Source organism: Nematolebias whitei, chromosome 4 (assembly GCF_014905685.2).
Source record: "Nematolebias whitei isolate Nwh7 chromosome 4, NemWhi1, whole genome shotgun sequence".
NCBI lineage: Eukaryota > Metazoa > Chordata > Actinopteri > Cyprinodontiformes > Rivulidae > Nematolebias > Nematolebias whitei.
Window position 1 is genome coordinate 17,334,019 of NC_056501.1, and position 16,609 is coordinate 17,350,627.

General features: G+C 39.6%; 2 protein-coding genes across 2 annotated transcripts; one reads left to right on the forward strand and one right to left on the reverse strand.

Annotated features, from left to right (window-relative positions):
* Nucleotides 1-4,998: 4,998 nt before the first annotated feature.
* On the forward strand, nucleotides 4,999-7,586 carry LOC119408687 (glutamic acid-rich protein; the record flags this gene model as incomplete). Its single annotated transcript, XM_037675528.1, has 4 exons — nucleotides 4,999-5,087; nucleotides 5,154-5,286; nucleotides 5,399-6,265; nucleotides 7,547-7,586. Coding segments are annotated over exons 1-4 (1,122 nt in total), but the record flags the coding sequence as incomplete, so codon positions are not given.
* Nucleotides 7,587-8,178: 592 nt separating this feature from the next.
* On the reverse strand, nucleotides 8,179-16,585 carry pola2 (polymerase (DNA directed), alpha 2). The gene is made up of 18 exons (XM_037675812.1): nucleotides 16,264-16,585; nucleotides 15,950-16,074; nucleotides 15,226-15,314; nucleotides 15,069-15,126; nucleotides 14,734-14,843; nucleotides 14,320-14,519; nucleotides 14,100-14,188; nucleotides 12,622-12,774; nucleotides 12,131-12,193; nucleotides 11,990-12,041; nucleotides 11,255-11,373; nucleotides 10,785-10,823; nucleotides 10,583-10,656; nucleotides 9,279-9,387; nucleotides 8,921-9,027; nucleotides 8,634-8,690; nucleotides 8,415-8,541; nucleotides 8,179-8,331 (listed from the first exon to the last, which is right to left on the reverse strand). The coding sequence occupies exons 1-18, from the start codon at nucleotides 16,343-16,345 to the stop codon at nucleotides 8,179-8,181; spliced, it is 1,806 nt and encodes a 601-aa protein (XP_037531740.1). The 5' UTR covers nucleotides 16,346-16,585.
* Nucleotides 16,586-16,609: the final 24 nt, after the last annotated feature.

Genomic DNA, 16,609 nt, shown 5'->3' on the forward strand with positions numbered 1-16,609 from the left:
ATTAATCCTCCTGAAGGTACTCCTTACTTCTGCTGAGGTCACGCTGAGATGCTCTTCATCCGGTGGTGAGGTGAGTCTGGTGCTGGGTGGTCTGTTCGGGTCTTCAAAGCGTGCATAGAATTTGTTGAGGGCATCAGGCAGAGATGGGTCTTTGGGGCATTGTTCACTCCTTCCTTTATAATCTGTTATGCACTTAATGCCCCTCCACATGCTCCGAGGGTCTTGTGAGATGAGTTGACCCTCGATCCTCTGTGCATATGTGCCCTTGGCCCTCTTAATACCAGCAACCAGCTCTTTTCTTGTCCTACTCGGCTCCTCTGAGTTTCCAGACCTATTCAGAAGAAACCAGGCAAGTATTTTGTGGTCAAGTTCCATTTTTGTGTATGTAAATAAATACTTTATTAGGTTAAGTTTGTGGAAGTAAAACGATAATACTGTACCTAGTTTGGTAAGCAAATTGGCCGCATGCACAATCCCTCCCCCGTGGGCTTTAATCCCTGATAATCTCTTCATCCAAAGAAAGCTGACAGTCATGGCTGCACCAGCAGATAATTTACAGTCTCTTGGGCATCTGACCAGCAACGACGAGAGTAAATTCACCAAACAACTTCATGGTGTAAAAAAGAGGTAAGACACAATGCTGTCAAACTGATCCATGTGAGGTCTGTGCACGAGTGGAAGTGTTTTCTCTTCACTTGTTAAGATTTAACAATAAAAAACGTGTACACAGTTTTCTCATTATCAGTTAAACGTCAAATATTTAAAATTTCAGTTTTCTAGTAAATAAACTACTTTTCAGTTAAACTGTTTCCTATAATGTAAAAATAAAAAGCTGGATTTACTGTAAAATCAGGCTGTGGAAGCTCACTTAGGCCAAACTAAGTGCACTTTTTATTTTTACACATTGAAATTAAGGATTTTAAAACACAGATAAGCAGTGTGTGTATCCATACATACTTGTTTTGTTTTAGGGGTCTAAAATGAGAAGAAAATAAAAATCTGTCCACAGGCTGTTTTATAACAATGTTCTTATGAATAAAGATTTTGGTTGTTGCCAGTTTTGGCTTCAGTAATAAGGTTTACAAAAATAAATCAACTGTTACTTTAGTTGCTTTTAGGCATGTTTACCATACTTTTTCTTGTCTTTTTATAATAATCCATAAAATAAAACAAATACTTGTCAATTTAAAACAGATAAAAAAAAAAAAAAAGGTGATTCAGTCTTAAATGTATTTTTAGACTGGACATGTGCATTCTGTTGGTTTATTGTCAGAAATGTTTAGTTTAGACTCTGTAGAATAAATCAAGCTCAGTTTGAGACTTTGAGCCACGTTTTGTTAATGGTTTTACCTCCTTATGTCCTGTAGCAGAGCGATGCACCTCCAGCTGTGTCTGCAGGAGCTGAAGGGCAGAGAACGCCGAGCTCAAGAGCACAACAAGCAGCTGCTGCAGCAGTTTGAGAAAGCCCAGGACTCCCTGAAGGAGATGTTGTCCCGCATTGCTGCCATGAAAACTATCAGGGTGCACAATTAGAGATTACACACACAACAGACTGAATGTTTTTTTTAATGAAGTTATTCAGAAATCTATTCAGACGTCTCCTTAGTGAGGCTCCGGTGCTGAAACACTTTGACATTTTGCAGATGGAGTATGAGAGGTATCTGGAGGAGAACTTCCCCCGCTGGCAGCAGCAACTCCAGGAGAAAACACAGGCCGCTCAACACAAGGTGCAATTGTAGAACTGTATGTGTTCACAAATGAACAAGATGTGACCAAAGTCGTGTATTTCTTCAACAGAGGATGGAAGACTGTCAGAGGGCTTATCTAACGAAAACAGAAGAAAACCAGATGTTGGCCTCTGCAGTGGACAAAGCGTGGCTATCACAAGGTTTCCTTTTTGTTGTTATTGTGTGATTTCAGCAATCCTTTTTATTTTTCCATACATGTTTTGGTACCACTTTACAATAAGGCTCCCCTTATAGATGCTAATAGTTTATAGATACGTTGGTAATCCCTCTATAAACACTTTATAAAGCATTAATAACTGCTTATTATGCATTAAGGGTGACAGAGAGAAAACTGAGGTTTCTTGCCAAATAGTGAGCCAAATCTGTTCATCTATGTATTTCATTTAGAGTTGTTATATTAAACATTTCAGACTAAGTTACTACCTTGTAAGCATTTGTAAACCTATTTCTTTAGCATGTAATATTGTACTTGATCACTGCATTATAAGTACCAACAATTAATATTATATCCTAAAAATATTAGGTTTACAAATGCTTATTGTGCTCACAAGGTCAACTTAGTCTGAAATGTTTAATATAACAACACTAGATGAAATATATAGGTGAACAGATTTGGATCACTATTTGGCAAGAAACTGTTCAGTTTTGTCTCTTTCTCACCCTTAATTAATGCATAATAAACAGTTATTAATGATTTATAAAGTGTTTCTAGTGGAATTAACAACATATCTACAAACTGGATTTCAAAAAATTTGGGACACTAAACAAATCGTGAATAAAAACTGAATGCAATGATGTGGAGGTGCCAACATCTAATATTTTATTCAGAATAGAACACAAATCACAGATCAAAAGTTTAAACTGAGAGAATGTATCATTTTAAGGGAAAAATCTGTCGTTTCCAAATTTCATGGCGTCAACAAATCCCAAAAAAGTTGGGACAAGTCCATCTTTACCACTGTGTGGCATCCCCCCTTCTTCTTACAACACTCAACAGACGTCTGGGGACAGAGGAGACCAGTTTCTCAAGTTTAGAAATAGGAATGCTCTCCCATTCATGTCTAATACAGGCCTCTAACTGTTCAATGGTCTTGGGCCTTCTTTGTCGCACCTTCCTCTTTATGATGCGCCAAATGTTCCGTGTAGGTGAAAGATCTGGACTGCAGGCTGGACATTTCAGTACCCGGATCCTTCTCCTATGTAACCATGATGTTGTGATTGCTGCAGAATGTGGTCTGGCATTATCGTGTTGAAAAATGCAGGGTCTTCCCTGAAAGAGATGACATCTAGATGGGAGCATATGTTGTTCTAGAACCTGAACATAGTTCTCTGCATTAATGGTGCCTTTCCAGACATGCAAGCTGTCCATGCCACAAGCGCTCAAGCAACCCCATACCATCAGTGATGCAGGCTTCTGAACGGAGCGTTGATAACAACTTGGGCTATCCTTGTTCTCTCTGGTCCAGATGACTTGGCGTCCCAGTGTTCCATAAAGAACTTCAAATCATGACTCATCTGACCACAGAACAGTCTTCCATTTTGCCACACTCCATTTTAAATGATCCCTGGCCCAGTGCAAACGTCTGAGCTTGTGGAGCTTGCTTAGAAATGGCTTCCTCTTTGCACTGTAGAGTTTCAGCTGGCAACGGCGGATGGCACGGTGGATTGTGTTCACTGCCAATGCTTTCTGGAAGTATTCCTGAGCCCATTCTGTTATTTCCTTGACAGTGGCATTCCTGTTTGAGGTGCAGTGACGTTTAAGGACCCTGAGATCACGAGCATCCAGTAGAGTTTTACGGACTTGACCCTTACACACAGCGATTGTTCCAGATTCTCTGAATCTTTTGATGATGTTATGCACGGTTGATGATGATAACTTAAAAGTCTTTGCTATTTTACGCTGGGTAACACCATTCTGGTGTTGCTGCACTATCTTTCTGCACAACAATGGTGGAATTGGTGATCCTCTTACCATCTTGGCTTCTGAGAGACACTGACACTCTGAGAAGCTCTTTTTATACCCAAGCATGTTGTCAATTGACCTAGTTAGTGTTAATTGGTCTTCCAGCTATTCGTTATATGCTCAATTTCCTTTTTCCAGCCACTTATTGCTACTTGTCCCAACTTTTTTGGGATTTGTTGACACTGTGAAATTTTGAATCAACATATTTTTTCCTTTAAAATGTTACATTTACTCAGATTAAACTTTTGATCCGTCATCTATGTTATATTACGAATAAAATATGGACATTTGCCATCTCCACATCATTGCATTCAGTTTTTATTCACAATTTGTTTAGTGTCCCAACTTTTTTGGAATCCGGTTTGTATAAACGATTTACAGCCATCTTTAAGGGGAGCCTTATTGTAAACTGTACCCATGTTCTGTAATCAAACTACTTATGCGTTATTTTAAACCTTCATGAATAAATTTTAGCTCATTCAGGTGATGGAAGCTGTTTTTACATTGTTGTAATTTTAATACTTTTCAAAATATTTAACTTTATTTATTTTTCCCATAGGAATAGATCAGAATCTCTTCAATTCCCTCAAAACCAAACTGCGAACATTCTGCTACTTTAAATTATAGACTTGTATTACCTTTAGCTTCTAGATGGCTTTTGAAATGCAGCTAGCATTTTGATACTTTTACGTTTCGGCCAGTGTTTTACAACTCTTCTCTTTTAGCCAGTGGTTGGGTTATTTTAGCTTTAACAGTTCAGTTTCAACGTCTTCAGCATCCAATGTGCTGTTTAGCAGAAAATGCAGTTTTAAACGTTCTGCTCCAGCCACACACGCAGGGTTCCACCTGAGCCATGTGTCATTATAACAAAGTCTATGCTCAATAATCCAGGTGTACAATCCAACATGTGTCATTATTTGCAGGTCCTCAGAAATCTGTAGCTCCTCGAGTGTTTCCCGCTCCAGAAAAGTCTGATTACGTCCAAGATAATTCCTCCTATGACCTCCACGCTCAGTCCTGGTTGACCCACACAGGCAGGTTTCCAGATTCCCTCAGAGCACCTCATCAACCCCACAAATCATTCCTCTTCCCTCCATCCGCCTACTTATATCCTCCCTCACTTCTGCCCCAACACCTCACACCCATGTTCGATCGTCAGCCGTGGTCCAGGCAGGACCACACAGATGTGGATCTTGGGCCGTTTGCTGCTGGGATCCCCCCAGTATCTTTGGGCCATCTCTACACAGAAGAGCCTCCTGCATCGAGGACTCCTCAAACTGTAGAGGAGCATGAGATGAGCAGAGTACCAAGCTCCAACGGGAAGAAAGATGGTGGAAGCAGGAGCTGTTCATCTCCTGATCTGGACATTAAACCAGGTGAGAAAACAAAAAATAAAAATAAACCGTCAGCACTGTATGCATTCATCACCGCTCTGCATGCAGTTCGTCTGTCCAGCAGTCCTGCAGAGAGCAGTGAGAGTGACCGAGGTTCACGTCTGGCCAGCAGGGAAAAGGCAAGGAGGGAGAAGAGAGGACGAACGCAGCATCCATCCTCAGAAAGACGCACGGCTGCAAAGTAAGAATCAAGAACACACATCTGAGTAAAATAAACCGGGTCCAGTTTAAGATCAACTTCCATGAACCTCTTAGAAAGTTGGTTTTACATCTTCAACTGTTTGGTCATCCAGGAGTTTCAATAAACCAGATGTCACTGCCTCAGTTTTGCTGCCACGAAGCTCAGAAAGCAGCGCCTCCTCTGAGGAAGGCAGCATCAACGTTCCTGTCGTTTCCCGTCAGTCGGTGGAAGGAGCCACGGAGCAAACCAAGACAGACGTCGAAGAGGAGAGTCAGAGTACGCAGGAGGAAGAGAGTTCAAACGAAGAGTGTCCGAGTGAGAAGGTGGGCACCCAAAGTCACGCTGGCAGTTCAGAGAGCTGCGGTGCCGAGCAGGAACCAGGAAAGAACGTCATAAAAACTGAAACTAGAGCTGAAGAGGAAACAGACGATCAGGAGGGCAGCAGCCAAGAAAAAGATGAAGGAGGAAGACTGAAGAACCTGGGAGATCAAGAAGAAACAAGTGAGGAACAGAGCAGTGATATGGAGGAGGGTGACCACGACGATTCAACAAGAATAACAGAGGAGGAAGCCCAGGATAGGATGGAGGATCAGGGAGGGGCTGAAGAGGAAACAGACGATCAGGACAGCAGCCAAGAAAAAGATGGAGAAAGACTGAAGAACCCGGGAGATCAAGAAGAAACAAGTGAGGAACAGAGCAGTGACGTGGAGGAGGGTGACCACGACGATTCAACAAGGATCCCAGAGGAAGCCCAGGATATGATGGAGGATCAGGGAGAGGCTGAAGAGCAGCCAAATGTGCTGAAGAGCAAAGATACGGAGATACAAAAGCAAGGACCTGTCTCCTCACAGGACGAAGATGAGGACGAAGATGAGGATGAGATGGAACAGGACGAGGAGGAGTCAAGTGAAGATCAGGGTGAGGAAACGGAAGAGAGTGGAGATTCAGAGGACGTTATCATCACTCCGCAGATTAAAGGGTAAGATTTTAGGATTAAATAACAGAGGGAATGTTAATGAAGCATTCACACTATTGTGATCCATTTTTCTTCTGTATGTTTTTGGCTCGATTTTCGTCCTCCAGTTTTTAAGCTATTTCAACAAATCATAAATCAAAATGTTCAGCTCTTTCAGGACAGTCCTGCTATGACTTTTGTATCTGTATTGCAACTTTAGCTTTTTGAAATATTTAGCCTTTTCGGACATTTTTTGTCTCATAGAAAATGAATTGAGCTCATTTTACATCCTTAAAATCTTTAGATCTGTTTACAACCTTTTACTGTTCCTTTCACATTTTGTTCTGCTTCAGCTTCTTTCAGCTTCCTTGTGCAAATTTAAGGCTTTTTTCAGCTTTGTGCTCATTTCACTTTTATTCTACTAACTACAACTTTTTTGTGCTTCTTCTAACTTATTTCTGCTCCTTTCATTTTATTTCTGCACGTTTCAGCTATTTCACCAACTATTTAGCTGTTTTTGTGCTAATTCAAGCTTGTTCTACCTTTTTATTTATTTTTAGCTAATTTCAGCTCTTTTCAGATAAATTCAAAATTTGTTGAACTGGTAATTTTTGCATGGTGGCACAACTGGTAGAGCTGCTGCCTCTCAGCGAACAGGTCCCTGGTTTTAATCTGGGGGCCCTTCTGGGTGGAGTTTGCATGTTCTCTCCGTGCATGCATGGTTTTTCTCCTGGTACTCCGGTTTCCTCCCACAGACCAAAAACATGCATGTTAGGCTGATTGGGAACTCTAAATTGTCCCTAGGTGTGAGAGTGAATGGTTGTTTGTCTCGTTTGTCTCTGTGTCCCTGTGATGGACTGGAGACCTGTCCAGGGTGTACCCCGCCCCTCGCACAGTGATTGCTGGACACAGGCGACCCCCGTGACCTAAAATAGAAGAAGCGTGTAAAAGATATGGATGGATGGTAATTTTTACTACTTTCAGCCTAATTAATTTATTTCTAATTTCAGCTTGTTTCTGCCTTTTTTTTTAAGCTCACTTCCTTCTGGTAGTTTATTTCTTCCTTTACAGCTTTTTTTTTTTTTTTTTTTACAAATTTCAACATCGTTAGATAATTTCCTAATTTTTGTGCTCATTTAAACCTAATTCAGCAAATGTGTTCTTTCTTCTAACTTTGACTTGTTCTTTCATTTCAGCTGTTCTTCAGCCATGAGCTTTCACACTGCATTTTTGCAGGAAATGCAACTTCTCTTGTTATCTTTATTAATGATGCAATCTGAATATTAGGGTTTCTTTTTTTTCCAGGTCTAAGCAAATCCAGATTATTTCTGAAGAAGTTGAGGAGAATAAAAGCCAATCCTCAAATGAAGTCAGTGATGAAGACATCGAGGATCTCCTCGCACCTTTAAAAGCCGATGAGAAGCCCAAAGGTACGATCTCATCACAAGATCACAAAACTGTAGAATTTGTAGATTTTCATTTTGATTTCTCTTCAATTTATTTTTCAGTGATTTGTCGCAACATGGATATCTTTCAAGCGGCGAAGGAGAATCCAAAGATGGACGAGGAAAGTGACTCTGATGATCATTTTTACGACTAATGTACGTGGACAAAAACAAAAAAACTAATTTTTTAAAAAAAGCTAATTTTGTTAAATGTTGCAACAACAAAAAAAGTTAAATTTACTGTTAAGTTATATAACAAGAAAACAAGAAATAGGTGGGAAAATAAACTTTAATTGAATGAAATATTTGAATAAATCGTGATAATTTATTACTGCCTCTGTATGACTGACAACCCATCAGAGACACGCCCCAACATGTTTGGAATATAAAAAGGAACTAATATTATAGTTAAAAAACAAAAACCAGTGACTTATCGGTATGAGCAAAGACAACAAACTGGTTGTAATTCATTTTTAGGCACGTTTCTTCCTGTCAGACTTTCACCACCTGAGCAGCCAAACAAGGACTCGCTCTCTGTCCACCCTCTGAGGCGGCGCCGCGTCTGATGAGCAGCCGGCTGTACGTCCCTCCCACCTGACCTTTGGTCAGCCGCCCAGGATTTACACACACACAGCCGACCACGTCCTGAGGACAGAGATGATTAAAGATTTTAAAAATCTGTGAAATTTCTGGGGAGTTTTTAATTTAACGCTTCAACTGTTCTGTACCTTTACAAAGTACCGCAGTTCAGAAGGAACGATAAGAACGTCAGGAGTGAGCGGCATCTGCCCAAAGGCCTGGAACTTCTCGTAATCCATGTTCACCTCCTCCACGGGCGGGTACAGAGGGTAGTAACTGCGAGCAGAGTCAGACATGCAGGAGCCATTAAAACCGCACGCCTTCAAATTAAAAAAGGAATTCATCTGAAGGAGTTTTAGGATTTTTACCTCCTCTGGGTCAGCATGTGCTTCAGGATGCGTGTGAATCTGTCCGAGCTGGCGCCGCTACAACACAAAACGTTTTCAGGTTAAATTCTGGAACGTGCTGGGAACTACTCATAAGATCAAGATCAGTGCTGCACTTTAATATCAATATATTTAAACGTTCACACCGTTAAATGTTCATGTCTGTACTAAAACTTGCCATCAATTTTAAGTTAATCATTAGTTCTGCTTCTTTTTGAACCTGAATTCTGCGACCTGGAAGCAGAGGTTTATCGCGGGGTCTTCCTCACCTGCTGATCTCCTCGGCGCTCATGTGGAACAGGATGTCAGTGGACGTCAAGCCGAAGGTCACGCCATCGATCAGCAGGGAGCAGGGGTCAGGAACCAGGGTGACACGCTGCAGAGAAACATACAAATGTGACAAACTGTTAAAATGAGTAATCAACAGTGACTACACAAACAACTTTCTGAGCTCAGATGGATTAATTATGACTCTTAAGACATCTTTATATAAAAAGATATATCTGTGTTGATGTATTTACTGTTATATTCACAATAAAGCTGGTTATAATAACTCAAACCTGCTGCATGCTTTTATCACTTAGCGATGTGTAGTTTATCAAGTTTAGATGTAGTTTTGTGTGTGACCTGGATCTGGTCTTTGCCGAGGTTAGGCAGGGTGAAGGGCGGCTGAGGGTAGATGAAATGGTGGTGGATGTCTCTCTGGGAGGGCACAAACACCAGGTGGCAACCAACACTGGGTGTAAAATTAAAACAATTCACAGTTAATTTCAAATTTGGAACATAAGAACATTTTCATTTGAACATAGGAGGTGGAATATTATTATTATTAAGGACATTTGATCATTTCTTTGTTGTAACAATGCTTGTTGGCAATAAATCTTACATAGTTGGAAAGTCTGTTTATTTCTCTTTAAGTGGTGATACATTTGCGAGGAAAAATAATTTGTGGGTCGAGCAGCAGAGTTAGGGATGTGGTACAGAAACGGCAAATTTTCTCTGCCGAACAGCTCACGACTCATTTGGTGTTTTATTTCTGGATTGGATGATTCAGGTCTGATAAAAATAAGATATATTGGCAATTTAACAATTTATTCATAGGCTGTGGTAGCTCAGTGGTCAGTGTCGTCGTCTCGTAATCCTGAGGTTGCGAGTTCGAGCCCAGGTTGTGTCAGGAAGGGCATCTAGTGGGCAAACAGGTCTCACTTGTAAATGAGCCTCAATGTGATTCATCTGTATAAATAAAGGTTGAATGAATGACGTAAACCAATTGCTGAATCTTTCATGTGACTTTGCTCGCTGTGGCGACCCCTGAAGAAGGGAGCAGCCGAAAGAAACTAACTAACAGGACCCTTTGCAGCATGTGGAAGAACCATATACAGCCACAACATCCTGACACCTCCTCCTCATGTTGCTCACTAGTTTCGTCACTCTCGCTGCTGTAATTCTCTTCCTCAACCAGCAGTTGTCATTAGTCAGCCTATATGTTTGTGTGAGTCCTGCTGGAACAAACAGAACAGGTGTTCAGTGGGATTGAGGTCAGGACTGCAGGCAGGCCATTCCAGCCTCTCTACTCCCAAATTATGAAGGTAGTCTCAGATAAACCCTGCACTGTGGGGTGAGTGTTGTCATCCTGGAGGACAAGTCTAATCCCAGACTGTGGAGACATGAGATTACCAATGGCTGCTTACAAATGCTGACAATCAGGCACCTATTACCAGCTGTAGAGATTTTGCTAACAAATGTGGCACCAGTTAACGTGAGATAAAATGGCTTTTCAACGTTAGAGGATTTATTGCCAAGAATCATCGTTACAATACTGAAATAAATGCCCAAACACAGACGTCCCCACCTTTTGTCTTCTGTTTTATAATGTGATCTAACCACAGAGTTAAAATTATTTTATACTCTGTGTAGGAGATATAACGTACTTTTTGGTGCCATCCACGATGCTTTTAATACATCTTGAGAAAATGCTTTCAAACGTTTCTTTCACCTGAGCTTTCTGTCAGAGAAACAGGTGGAGACAGACGTGATGATACACATTCACAAATAATAAACAGCCTCACGGAAGTGTACATACAAGTTCACTGCTCTTAAAGGAAAACAAAGATGGAGCAAATGAAACTGTACCTCAATTTTCTCATGTTTCGAATCCACAAATGGGCCCAACTGCAAGAAATTATTTTTAAATATTGAAGCATTTTCAGACAAAACCACAAAGTGTTTAACATTACAATAATAAACAGACACAAAAGAGGAGAAAAGATCCTAAAGCATAAAAGCTGGTCTGAACAAGAAGAAAAAAATTTAACTAAATTGCTGCTTTTTAAATAAATCAACTTTCAATTCAAAATAACTCAAGTCAAGTTGAGACCGCTTTAAAAGAGTCTGAAGACCCACTAATGTTCTCAGGTTGGACAAGTGAAAGATTCAGACCGATGTGAAAAACTTTATTCAGCTTTATAACAAGCTGTTTGAGAATGTAAAGCCCTAAAAGATAACATTAAGATTTAAAATGATTTGTAGCAACAAAGAAGCAAAGCTGTCACACAATCTTCTACCATGAAGTCGTATGAAGATCGATGTTGGAAGACGTTTACCAGCAAGCAGACATCAGGTCGATCCCTGACAATCACAGCGATCAGGTCCAGCAGAGGGTCAAAGTTCAGGCTGTCAGAGGGCGTGTACGGTCCACAGGCCACAAGTACACTCAGTGGCTCTGGGAGCGAAGGAGACCATGTGCAGATTTAAGAAAAAACTTTGACAAACAACTGAACAAATGCTTCTCATTTATTAATTAAAAGAAAATTATTTCATAATAACACATTACCTTTAAATATCCAATTAAATTTTATTAAAAGAGAAAGTTGTTATAATCTTAAGGGGACAGAGATACTTGTGAAACCTAAATTTAGAACTAGTTTGAAGGGACGGTTTTACTTCAATCCAAGGAATTAGATTATGGAATAATCTGGAGAGTGATGTTAAAAATGCCAGATCAATGTCTATGTTTGAGAGAATGATCAAAGTTGATTTGTTAAAAAAATATGAAATAGCTTAAAGTGTGTTTGTATGAGTTGTTGCTCGAGAAGCAGTTATTTATTTTGTTTTTGTTATTTGAAGATTGTAACTGTTTTAATTAATTTTTTGGTAAAAAGGGGCGGATATGAGATTTTTTCTTCTTTCTGCTGTCTTTCATTTTGTTATTGTATTTCTTATTGTATAAAGAATTGTTTTGTTTAATGAATAAAACTTTATAACAATAAAAAAAGAACATTATTTAAACAGGAATGGCCAACATGCTACTACTCTACAAAGTTTTAACAGTCATTTACCTTCGTCAGGCTCCAGTTTTACATTTGAGGTGTAAAAAGGAAGAGGAACTCCCTGAGTGAAGACAACGATGAAAAACACCACAATAATCAGGTTCTATGTTCCACTCCAAACTTGAAAAAAATAAAAAACTTGTAGCTCACCTCATAAAGTTTAGAAGCCACAAGTTTTCTTCCTGTAGCGTTCATCCCTTCCATCACCACCACCTGAGAAAAAAGGTGTTTAGTTTAAATTTAAAACGTGAATCAAGTCCATCTAAAGCAGAAACATTTGGTTTGTGGCAGGATGCCTTTAAATACTCGTTCGTGGTTGTCAGAGTTCTCGGTCGGACGCCGAGCTAGTCTCCGGCCAACGTCCTTGGCATGCTCTGTTTCTCTTGGTGGCCATATAACCTGCTGCACACTAACCTCAGTGCACAGGCAAAGGAGAGAACCACCAGCCTCAACATGCTCATCAGTACCACTTTGCACTCCAATACAGCAACTTACGGTATAAAAACATTTAACAGAAACGTCAGGAATGGCTGGAGTGGAATGGATCTCACAGTGGTGCATAAAAATGAACAAGTTATTACATAAACAGGATGTAGGAACAAACCCTCTGTGACTTTGACCTTTACATCAAGTTTTATTACCTGACCAGGGAAGAGAGAATACTCTGTAAGCTCAGACAGGTCAACAGGAACGTGCTGACCACCCTGTTCTATTCCAGCTTCCAGGAGGACCGACTGTGCGTTCAGTTTGCCGTTACTGTCACAGCAAATCTGACCCAACACAGTTACACTGTCCTGCAGATGAGAACATCACAATAAACACTTAGGTCATTATTTATTGTACAAATTACAAAACTTCGTTGCACATCATTGCTCATGATAAGGTAGTCTGGCTGCAAATTAAACAGCCAGAGCTTCAACTTCTGCAAGTGCCTGGATTCACTTTTATAAACGTCAACTACAAGCAGGGCTGTTTAGCACAGTATGACAAAATTAGCAGCGATGGCTCAGTGGTTAGCACTGTTGCCTCACAGAAAGAAGGTCCTGGGGTTCAATCCCCAGTTGGACCTGGGGTCTTTCTGTGTGGAGTTTGCATGTTCTTCTCGATCTTGCGTGGGTTTTCTCCGGGTACTCCGGTTTCCTCCCATAGACCAAAAACATGTGTTAGTCTGCCTTGCAAAAAAGATCTGTGATCTCAATGGGATTTGACTGGTTAAATAAAAGGTTAATAAAATAATTAATAAGTTAAAATCAGCAACACCATCTTATTTATTGTTACAACTAGGGATGAACAATATTGTATTTTTGGCTGATATCTGCTATGCCAATGTGTTTAAACTTATTTGGCTGATAACCGATACCAGTACCGATATTTTCCCCCATAGACCCAGAGAGACTACATATAGCTTTCTCTGCTGTGGTATTAAAATACTACATTATTCTGCATGATCTTAGTTTGACCTGCTACCAAATGGTGGATGCTAGAAAGGCGGCTGAAAATGATGTAACACTTCAACTTGGATTATGTTTACTGTCTAATTTATTCATGACATTTACTCTCTCCAACACAATGACAACACTCGAACAATGCACATTTGTAAATTTTCACAAATCTAAACTCAACCTGTTCACAAGCGACAAGTGAAAAGCGCATAAGTAGTAGTGCATTAATAAATATACTTGACAGTTTCTTAATTTAAAAATTAACTTAAAACAGAAGCCTTTTATATCGGTGTTATTTTGACGGAATGGCCGATGTCCGATATTAAAATTTATCGCTAATATCGGCCGATAACGATGCCATGCCGATAATATTGTGCATCTTTAGCTACAACACAGGGCAAAGTTGGAATGAACGAGTTTACTTTGGTTGCATCAAGTGTCTTTGAAAAATGGTCAAGTGAAAGGACATAACTGAAAGTTTGTGAACAGAAGCTCAAATCTTCAGAGAAACTTGAAATACTTCCAAAAGGGTCTAGAAGATTATGAAGACCAACAAGAAGATCTCATTGGAAGCAAAACGCACTAAAAGGTATGAAGACCTTTGCAGAGAACAGGGTACAGCTTATTTAAAGTGTTGGATAATGCAACATTAAATCATTGTTTTACAAGATCCTGACCTGAGCAGGCAGAGAGACACAAGAGAACTCTTCAATGTTGAAGTGAGACTTCAGGTTTTGTCCCAAATCCTCAATCTTCTCCGTCAACACTAGACAATAAATAAGCACAAAATAATTTAGATGTAGATTTATTTATACAAGCTCGATATATAAATTTTAACAGATTTATAAACCTAACTTTAAAACCTTAACCTCACACTACTTTAAAAGTGAAACTTACCATTTCGAACATCCCTGAGTCTCTGGAACATGAATTTGTAGCTGCAGCTAAGGCAATCTTCAGGTCTTTCCAGAAGCTCCACCTGGACGCCTGCACCGGGATCCTTCCTGCCCACCCAACGGGTCCCCTGAACGGCCCCGAACGTCACCACCACTTCCCCTTTCCCTCCTCGCTGGCTGTACTTTGGTGAGGGCGTAGAACTTCCATAAAGAAATAAACCCAGTTAAATCAAACGCGTTCTTTATCATACACAAACATATTTAAAAACATTTCAGATAATTTGTGATAATAAAGTGAAACAGTTTATAATGCACCAAATAGTAAAATTTAACCTGCAACAAGTAAGTCATATTAACAAATGACAAATAAAAAAATATTCAGTGTGAACAGCTCTTTCTGCAGCCTGTGTCCTACCTGGGGGAGAAGCTGGCTGGAGACAGCAGCAGGGTGGGGCTGGCCAGCAGAGCTGCACTCCGTTTAGACCGAGGATGTTCTGGAGTGGTCAGTGCTCGTTTCTGAGAGCCCTACAAGCATGGTTGCAAATGCCAAACAAATACAGATATTATGAGACTTGGCATCATGGCTAATTTATACAGCAATATTGTTTAACAGTAACCACACGCATCATACAGTCAAATACAATTTGCAACCAATACGTGATCAACACACTGATTGTAGAATAATAAAGTGTATAATAACTGTTAACTGTGAGAAAATAAAAGTTGTGCTAAGCCTGAATGACAGCTTACCTTTCCAGGGGTAGAATAAGAGTCTAAAAGATCCTCCTCAAATTCTTCTTCTTTTATTCTAGAAAATAACTGTGTCAAGGCCACAAATCACTCGCCACAGAAATCCTTGATAATAATTGTGCGGTGAAGGTAAATTTAAGTCTGCTCTGAAAGATACATTTCTTGTAATGACTGAAAGTCCATGGGTCTGTTATAAGAATCTTCTTTTCTGAAGTTTGGTTTAGATTTGTTCTTCTTGTGTAAGATCTGCAAAAAAAAATAAAAAATCAGAATAGAAAAGGAGTGAAAGAGGTTTTAAGTGTGATGATAACACAAGCAATGCCAACAAATGGAAACCCAATCCAGGATACATGTGACACAATGCTAAAACATGAAGACACATATGTGAATTAAAAAAAAACTTTGTTAGTACGAAACTGCTTAAACTGACTAAATATTTGACATTCTAAGATATTCATCATTTGATACAGATTATTAAGACATGCAATGTGTATAACCTATAAACAACTTCAAGTTTCTTTATTGTCAATCACATCACATGTGGTACATGAGGTGGAACGAAACTGTGTACTCAAGGTCTCAGTTACACTCAAAAGATATTAAAATATTAAGTATAAAAATAAACTTATAAATATTATCAACACTAGCTTTAAATAAAACACATCCTTCACCAGTCCATACGAGCTGTATTTATAAAGCCCTTTAAACAACCACAGGAAGTGCTATATACCAGTAGTTAGTCAATAAGTAAATAAAGCACAACAGTCACAACACATATTAGCTCCAAAAGCAAAGCAGCAAACAAATAACAAAAAAAAACAACATAAAATTAAGTAAACATCAACATCTTAGATTGTGTCAAAAGCCATTAATTTTTTTACCTCGTGTTCAAATTGCTCCCAGGTGTCCAAGGTGAGTTGCTGAATGTTTTTTGTGGAAGTGTAGGCCACCCACTCATTTGCCATCTCAGTTGCTTGTAACCTGAGACAGATGCACTGTTCAACCACTGTGGACCACCAGAAAGAAGGAAAGCAGATATTATTGGATAAGTAGCAACAAATGAGACACAGACAAAGTAAGAGCAGTAAATTCAAAACCATGTACACCTGCTTAGTACACGGGCAAATAATACATAACCACAACAAATGAAATCTAAATAAGCTGAACTAATACCAAAGTTAGGTAAAATACTCACTTTTATCGATGACTTCATCCTCGCAGGGAAAACCAAACACCTCCAGTTCTGCCTTTAAGCTTTCTGCAGTAGACACTGCCATGGTTTCGGATAAAAAAAACCAAGTCTACCTCCACACGATCCTGTTATGCTGATACTTTAGCGGCTAACGTTAGCTTAGTCTTCGCTTCATAACAAGATTATTCCTAAAACGTAATCTCAAAAAGTTAGCTACACCTAAATACTATTTGTCAATTGTCTCATGCAAGAACAATGAAAGAATATGGTCCACATAAAAGCTCATTTCATTTTACCGCGTAAAAAGACGGTCGGTGTTGGCGGCCGGAACTTACGTCATTTTTTTTTG